This window comes from Phodopus roborovskii, unplaced genomic scaffold (genome assembly GCF_943737965.1).
Source record: "Phodopus roborovskii unplaced genomic scaffold, PHOROB, whole genome shotgun sequence".
Lineage (NCBI taxonomy): Eukaryota > Metazoa > Chordata > Mammalia > Rodentia > Cricetidae > Phodopus > Phodopus roborovskii.
In genome coordinates, this window is record NW_026125444.1 from 19,798,798 (window position 1) to 19,807,616 (window position 8,819).

Consider the following 8,819-nt stretch of genomic DNA (forward strand, 5'->3'; position numbering starts at 1 on the left):
TAACCCTTTCCCCTCTGTCTTATACTATCTCTATACAGACTTTCACACACAGACACGCCCGCTGTTGGAGTGGTCACACCTGTATATACTCATTGTCACTCTTCACGGGGCCTCACCAGCCTGGGGATAAGGAAGTAAATACTAAAAGGGCCCGCTGCACCTAATGGCATCCTAATGCTTGAATTTTAAGAACCACCCAAAAACTCCTGCCCTCTGAGATGTGAGAGCCAAGGAAAGGCATAGCACAGGAAGACAAAATTTTAGTCAGTGGCCGGCCAACTGTGTTAAACGACCAAAGAAACAAAGAGAATACCAAGGGCATGGAAGACTTAGGAAACGGTCTTGACTTGATGAGAGCTGGTGACCTATTTGTTCAGTTTCACACGAGGAACGGACAGCTGGAGTGACTGTTTCACAGAGCACAGGGGACTTGGGCTCCAGGTTCTCCCCATATCCTTCAGGCCCTACCTGTTACAGAGTATGGCTGGCACACCCTGTCCTCTACCCTGAACTCTCCAGCCCAGGGGCTGGGCTGCCCTTGCCCCAGAGGCTCTTCCCATATAATGCAGACATTTTGGTTACCTGCCCCTATTTGAACCTTTGGTCTCCAGGCTGCTGCGCCTCCTTCCTCCTCTTCCTTCACCCTCCTCCCAGTGCCCAGCTCAGCCTGGTCATGTCCACTCTCTCTCAGATGTCCCTCCTCTATCTATTCTTTCCCTTTTATCTACAATAAACTTCCTCCTCCATCATACCTAAGAGTAGTCCGTCCTTTGCTTGCTTTCTTTCTTATTTATTTATTTTTCATTCACCACTGGATTGCATTTCTTAGCTAATTTCATTGTAAGTGAATGACCTGTCCCAGGATTTAGAAACCACGAAAGGGGAAGAGTGACTGTGGTGTGTGTGGCCCTTTTCCTCCAAATTCCCCCTTTTTTTAAAAAAAAAAAAATTAATTTTTATTTAAATTAAAAAGTACCTTATTTTACATACCAATCCTTCCCATTTTACCATTCCCCCAACAATCCCCCCATCCCACTCCCATCCACTCTCAGGGAGAATGAGACCTCACATTCTGGATCATCAAAGTGTGTCACATCATTTGGGGGCAGGGCCTAGGCCCTCCCTCATGTATCTAGGCTGAGACAGTATCCCTCCATGGGGAACGGGCTCGCAAAGTCCATTCGTGCACCAGGGATAAATACTGGTCCCACTGCCAGAGGCCCCATAGACTGCCCAGGCCAACCACCTCCAAATTCCTAATGCCCTCTTATCACACCCTACAGCTGTGGCCCACCTTCTTTGAGAAAAGCCTGGTGAAGAAATGCTTCCAGAAAACCCTCTCGGATCTGAAACTGGACTATCTGGACCTGTATCTAGTTCACTGGCCACAGGGGTTCCAGGTTAGAGCTGCTCTTTGCCTCATCTCTACTTTCTGGGAGTTGCCACAAAAACAACTATTGAGCCAAGACTGTGACACTTGGCAGGGACCAAGTAGGAGATCTTTTTTATTTATTGATTTTCTGGGCATGGGTGCTTTGGCTACATGTATGTATGTGCACCAGGTCCCTGAGTCCTGGAGCTATGGATGGTTGTAAACCACCATGTGGGTGCTGGGAACCCAACCCAGGTCCTCTGCAAGAGCAATACGTACTCTTTTTTTTTTTTTCCTGCTGAGCCATCTCTCTAGTTCCCAGAAGATCTTGAGCAGAGCAGAGGGGGAAAAAGAGCCTGGTGTGGAGTGGAGACTGGGGCAACAGGTGGTACTTGCTCAGCCTCATGCTGGGTTTTATGCAACTGTGTTTGAAGAAACAGCAATTTCTGCTAGCTCAGATAGATTGCAGTCATCTCCCTGTTGACTCCATGCTCAGGAGTGCCCTGGGTAAGATGTCTTGGGATACTCTTGCATAAGTCCCTGTAAATCAAAATATGCCAGGGGAGTGACCTCCACAATATGGTGGTAATGTCAGTTAGGCAGTCTACCCCAAAGAAGCGCTCTACAGTGTCTAGGGCTCTGCTTCCAAGAGTTGGAGGGATGTGCCCTCATGAACAGCTACGGTGACAGTGGCATGGTCTCCAACACTCAAGCCTTCTGAAGGTGGCGAAGTCAAAAGCTGACTCCTCATTTCTCCCAGATAACCATACTCTCCTGATAGAACTTTTGTCTAGCAACGTTGAAATTAAAATTCCTCCAAGTTTATACTGGTTAATTTCTAAGGTGATAATGATGACTTTTATAATATACTAATGGATCTGGAGGCCAGAAATAGGGGGCTCACATCCCATGGTAGATTGGTACAGAAATTGATTGAGGGTTACTGTTTTTATGTGAGCGTTCCAGAGTTTGAGCAAATGCTATGCAGACATGGGCATTTCCTAATGCACTGTCCTGAGACATCTCTTCACAGGTATCTAAATGCAGATTCCAGTGAGCTTTTTGTTTTTTATTTACAGGCTGGGAATGAGATATTCCCCACAGATAGTAAAGGCAAACCTCTCATGAGTAAATCCACATTCTTGGATGCCTGGGAGGTAGGTTCTAACTTGTTTCAAGGGTGTTCGGAGCTAATGTCTTCTGTCAGGTCACCTTGAGACTTCATGCTGGTGTGAAAAGACTCTAGTGCTTTGTATACAACTTCAGGACCATTATTCTCCCATGTCCCCCGCCCCTTTAATGTGTGTGCAGAGGTATTTGGAAAGTCAGAGGACAGAAGTAGGTTGATTCCTTCTAGCAAGCAGGTTCCAGGGATAAAGTACAAACCTCGGGGAACAGAATCCAAAAGAGGGGAAGAGTAATAAATGAGTGTAAGGAGGGCAAGATGGGCCATACAACCTACCCAAACTTGACCCAGGACACAGAAGACCATTCACCGTACCTCCCTGCCCACTGGACTTTCTTGTCTCATCAATATTCAGCTGCCCTGACTAGTAAAATCTGTCCTCATCCATGCATGACTAGTAAAATCTGTCCTCACCCATGCATGCTGTGGTCTTCAACTCTGTCTACTAAATCTCCAGGAAGAGTTCCGGGAAATCTTGAGAAGCCAGGGGGTGAAACCCACACATCCATTTCCTTTATCGCCTTCAGAAGGTGCAAGGAGCAGCCAAAGACGAGACACCATGTGTCAGCTGAGCACACCCTGCTTGTCCCTGCCTCTAAGCCCTTGCTCCTCCTTCCCCCAACCTGTTCATGTTTTCTCTACCTTCCTTCATGTTGTTTTGTTCTCAGGCCCAATTTAACAGTCCCCTGGGATCAGAGAATCTCATCCTTACCCTCCTCATCCCTGTGCTATCTGAACTGTCAAACAAGCTGTGGTAGCGTAGCCCTGAGGCTGATGGCTCAGGGACTGAAACCCTAGTACATGAACGGGGCTGTTAGAACCCCAAGCAGGAAGTAACACACTGTATATGTTTCCATTCTGGAAACAGAGTATACACAAGAACTTAGACTGAAGGGTTTGTAAATTCACGTTTAATGTGTTTCAGATCAGATAATTAGCTTTGAGAAGTTTAAAACAAGCTTATTGTATTTAGGTAATAAAGAAACCCTAGATCCTCAGGTTGATGCAACAGGGTTGGACAAATCACCAGTGGTACAGACGTCAGGCCACCCATGTCTAGACTGGATGTCACAGCCCATTTATCTGCAAGGTTTCCTTACTGCACACTTGTAATCACAGCTAGCTATGTTAGAGGCTGAGGCAGGATAATCAAATCCTGCCTGGACTGCGGAGTAAGTTCAAGGCCAGCCTGTCTAACTTAGAGAGAGCCTACCCCAAAATCGAAAAGTGAAAAGGGTATAGAAACTAGAGATGCAGCTCAGTGGCAGACACTTCTCTAACACAGGAGGGGCCACCGACTCAGCCCCTAACACCACAACATAAAATAGCCACCATTCCTTTCCTCACATCGTGGGCCATTTCCTGGATAACCCATGTCACTCTGTTTCGGTCACTCTGGCCTAAGAGCAGATAGCAAATAAAACCTCCACTTTCCTTTCTTGGTTACTTACACTGATCTGGGGAGGGCTAGAAGGGCTAGAACCAGCCAGGAGTACACCACAGTCTAGCTGGAAATTTCCTTTAGTCCTTCACTTAACCTTGCCATGCAGGAGCCATTCCTGGTATCCAAGGACTCAGCCAAACCAGCATCCCTGTATCCTCCTACAACCATCTAACCAGTATCCCTTCCTGTGACAGGGCATGGAGGAACTGGTGGACGAGGGGCTGGTGAGAGCCCTGGGTGTCTCCAACTTCAACCACCTGCAGATCGAAAGGCTCCTGAACAAGCCCGGACTCAAGCATAAGCCAGCGGTTAACCAGGTAAGTTGGCTTAGGTGAAGGCCCCCGCTCTGGGACTGCCTCACCTTGGGAGGCAATGTCCATACTCTCTACTGAGCCTCGTCTCTGAGGTCTGTGTTCAGGATGCGCAAGCAGATGGGAGGCAGATTGGGTCCAATTCGCGTAGTCTGTCAATGATTTGTGTTTGGCCTTTGTTTGTTTGTGTTTTCTTGTGTGGAAGAGTTCTTTTGAGCCACTCAGAAAGCAGGCCTACTTCCCCAGTGACGGATGGAGGTGTTTTCTCTTGCAGATCGAGTGTCACCCATACCTAACCCAGGAGAAACTGATCCAGTACTGTCACTCCATGGGCATTGGCATCACAGCTTACAGCCCCCTGGGCTCTCCAGACAGACCTTAGTAAGGCCTCAGAGCGGTGGCTCCTTCTTTTATCACTTAAAATTAGCATTTCACAACTTATCACTATTAGTATACATTTTCAAGGCAGGAGGCAAAACGTTATCAATGGCAATGTGTCTGGCAACCTAATTGAGACAGTAAAAATGTTACTGTGTCTGGTCCCCTGGAATACTCCACTTTCTGCCATCCAGCCATGGGGCTAAAACTCTAGAGCCTATGCATGAACCCAGGGGAAAGACACAAAATTTGCAGTCACCCCACCTGCCCTGCAGAGGAAAAAGCCTGCAATGCCCACCTTGACTCTGAGCTGGAACCGATACTCGCTGACGATGCTGCTCACTGACATGGAGCTGTCCATGGTGGTTTTCACTCCAGTCATATTTCTTCCTCTAGTGCCAAGCCAGACGACCCTGTAGTACTGGAGATTCCCAAGATCAAGGAGATTGCTGCAAAGCACAAGAAAACAGTAGCTCAGGTAACATGAAGTGTTTTTTTTTTTTTTCCTTTTAACCACAAGCCAATTTATTGTAGTCATGTATTTAACTGTTGCTTGCTTTTAATCCCTTGGAGAGGGACAAAGGGGGATAATGAGCCCATTGGAAGTTCCGGAAACTAATTCCAGTATCGGTGAAGCAAGGACGGCCTCTGTCCATCAGCTTCCTGCCAAGCTCTCAGGTTTTGGGTTCAGGTTCCAATTGTATAGGGTCTCAGCCTACAACAGGCCATCCTCCTCATTCCTAACTAGGAAAATCATAGCGTGTTGTTTCCTGAATCGAGGGACATAGGAAGGGAACTGGCAAATGTCCCTCCCTGATACTGAGGTAGGTGCCTGGTTAGTATTAATTGTTGTAAAGCCATAGGGATCTACTTAGTTGTCATTTCACCCGAAGGAGGTGCTCCTGTAGGAAAATGGACACATGCCTCTCCTTCGTCCTCTACAGGTTCTGATTCGGTTCCACATCCAGAGGGATGTGGTGGTCATCCCCAAGTCTGTGACGCCCTCCCGCATACTTGAGAACTTTCAGGTGAGGCGTGGTCAATCAGCTGATAGTTTTCAGATGGCAGGAGGGTCTCATCCCATTCCATCATTGCCAGCATGTCTTCCCTTGTTCCAATACTTTTATCAACTCCTAGGCCAGAGAGCTGCACGGTCACCAGTGGGTCACAGATGGATGGGCAGCCACCAACAAAGCCCAGTCAGGACTGGTCACAGCTCTGCCTTTCACCACTGAGCCTGCCACTGCAAACCATTGAGTACATAGGTCATATGCCAGTCACTGCACACATTTAGTAGATATGAAGTCTGGACTTGAAAAACTGTCCTTCTGAGATGCTTTTCAGGGGTCCAGATTATTGTGCCCATCTAGCACACCTACAAGCCAAAACTCTAACCTCTTAGATAGAACACCACATTCTATAAGCAACTCACTCTCAATTTAGAGAGTAGTGTGTTTGCAATGGGCTTGTCAGGGGAAATGTCTAGAACCTCACATCCCACTAACACTTTCCTTGCTAAGGATGTTTTTGGACTCTGGCCTTTCTAGGTCTTTGACTTCCAGTTGAGTGATGAGGAGATGGCTGCCATTCTCAGCTTCAACAGAAACTGGAGGGCCTGTGGCTTGTTTGCGTAAGTGCCACCAGGCTAAGTAGGAGGCTGACTGGGACTTTATCTAAGGTTGTAAAGGGTTAGTGGGAAGGACAGGGGGCATGGGGAGAGGGGTTATCATATGACTTTTGTCTTCATATGCTATTTATGGCAGTTGTGAAGAATTAACATTTGAGTCCTGGGGAATCGATAAGAAGAATAGAGACATTGTTGTTTGATGCTCATTTTCTGAATCTTACACACAGAGCTGGGGTTTTTAAAGGGATGATTTGTCACTACTATGTGGGAGTCAGAAGTTCTCATCCTCTTCCTCATCACTCAGTAACTGACTGCAGTATCCTATGGTCAGGAATGGTCTAGATATTCCAAGATATCACACTACAAACTTCCTGTTTCCAGTCTTAAATTCCACTATGTATGTCAGAAGGTAACAAATATCATAGAGAAAAATGAACAGGAAGTAATGAGCCTTGTGTGATAAATACTTTAACACATGATTATCTAGGGGAGACTTTGTTAATAAAATGCTAGTTGAAGAGGGTGAAAGGCGAGTAACACAGGCATTTAGGGAAATAGCAGAATTAGCATTTTGACAGTCATAGCAACCATAGCAAATGTCCTGATGTAACAGGTTCAGAGCCCTAGATGCAATTGAGACTATGGCACAATGACTAAGTAAGAAAAAAGGAAGCTTTAGACAACTTAGGTTCTGGTCATACAGGTAATATAGAGTATGGACAGGGTTTCTTGGTCTGAAGGATGGATAAGCCATGAGGGAAGTTTGACCATAGGCTGGCATGATCTGATATCCTTTACAAGACTCACAGTGACTTTTGCATTGAGAGATTTAAAACAACCCATGCAAAAGATGAGTGATTGGACCCAGACCATGATGTCAAGGAGGAAATGTGAAAGCTCACAATCTAGATAAATGGGACACACGGTCAATTACATTTGCCTATATATATGTATATATGTGTATATATATGTTTGTATATTATATGTATATATGTGTATATATGTATGCATATATATGTATATATGTGTATGTATGTATGTATGTATATATATATATACATATATAGTTTAATGTTGAATATGTTTTTCTCTGTTTTGTTTTTGCTTGAGCACTTGAGTACAGAATTAGCATCTTGGGAAAGTCAAGGTTTTGAGATGTGTTTATTACACCAGTTGGGTATCAACTAGGAGTATGGGGGGAGCTAGTGGATTTGGTAGACTCAGAAGGCAATCTAGCTGGGTCCTAATCCAGTCTCTACTACTCATTCACTAGAGATGAGGCTTGGGGTAGTTTTGGTAATACCACATAAAGAGTCACCTTCTTTATCCACAAAGTGAGAGGACAGTATTAATTACAGCAAGCATTCACTGAAAGTCGTTTAGAGATAGCAGATACTCTAAGCCCCGTGCTTCTCTTAATCTTATTTCCTGTTCATAGCATATCTGTCAATTTGAGCAGTATTTCCCACCTCACAACAATGTGAGACAACAGTTCTGAGTCCCTGGGCCGTGTGGCAGCTTGCTTATGACCCTTCATTATGACAGTCTACTGGTGGCCATGTCATTGATTGTTTGTGGGCCCCTCCTTCCTTAATACGCCTCTCATCCTTTGGGAGAAGGTCATGTCGTGTGTCCCCCACCCCCATACCATGTGCCCACAGTTGTGCTGGGGAAGAGATTGAAGTGTACAGGGTTAGCTGAGCATGCTAGATGAGAAGACCTCCGAACATATATTTGCCTCCGTGGACTTCTGACCTTGATGTTTGCTATTGCAGTGCTAGTAACGAACCGGACTATCCTTTCCACGAGGAATACTGAAGTTGATTCACTTGACGAGATGGCCTGGTGGATCCCATCTTCGCTGTGTGAAACTCACTCCCCCCAGTCCTGTTTTAGCCAAGTGCGTCTAACAGCAACTTGGATGTAGGCCCTGATCAAACCATGCCGAGTTTACATCCGAGTGTTAAACCAGGAGCAGACGGTCACAGGGAAAGGTGCCTGGGAGAGACGAAGGACAATGGCTTTCACCCGGGAGGTCTGACCAAATCTTGGTTAAACACCAGGGACTCTGGTAACACTGAAGACTCACAGAAGATACAATAAAAGTCATAACACTGAGTCTTGCCGTATGTTGTTTATAGCTGTGGTAACCACCATGACCAAAAGCAACTAGAGGAGGGTGTGTTTGTCTTAGATGTTTCAGTCCACTCCATCATGGAAGGAAGTCATGGCCGAAACGGAAGCAAGAATGGGAAGGCAGGAACCGAAGCGCTGAGCACGGAGGTGTGCTGTGCACCCCTGGCTTGCTCCTTGGCTTCTTCAGCCTGCTTTCTTACACAGCCCAGCACCACCTGCCCAGGGGTGGCAGTGCCCAGAGGCCTGGGTCTCCCACACCAATCAATGTGCACAGGCCAGCTGATGCAGGCAGTTCCTCAACTGAGGTTCCGTCTTCCAATCTCAGTCCCCTTTGTGTCCAGTTGACAAAACTAACCAGCAGTCGC

The 8,819-nt window shown here is 46.3% G+C and overlaps 1 protein-coding gene across 3 annotated transcripts in view; it reads left to right on the forward strand.

Moving 5' to 3' along the window:
* LOC127215421 (aldo-keto reductase family 1 member B7) overlaps positions 1–8,436 on the forward strand; it is a 51,165-nt gene extending 42,729 nt beyond the window's left edge. For all 3 annotated transcript variants that reach the window (XM_051175880.1, XM_051175879.1, XM_051175878.1), the window contains exons 3-10: positions 1,284–1,400; positions 2,452–2,529; positions 4,197–4,319; positions 4,588–4,694; positions 5,088–5,169; positions 5,636–5,719; positions 6,239–6,321; positions 8,094–8,436. In XM_051175880.1, the coding sequence (XP_051031837.1) occupies positions 1,284–1,400; positions 2,452–2,529; positions 4,197–4,319; positions 4,588–4,694; positions 5,088–5,169; positions 5,636–5,719; positions 6,239–6,321; positions 8,094–8,136 (717 nt within the window). In that variant the 3' untranslated portion in view covers positions 8,137–8,436. The remainder of the gene's footprint in view (positions 1–1,283; positions 1,401–2,451; positions 2,530–4,196; positions 4,320–4,587; positions 4,695–5,087; positions 5,170–5,635; positions 5,720–6,238; positions 6,322–8,093) is intronic.
* The last annotated feature ends 383 nt before the right edge of the window (positions 8,437–8,819 follow it).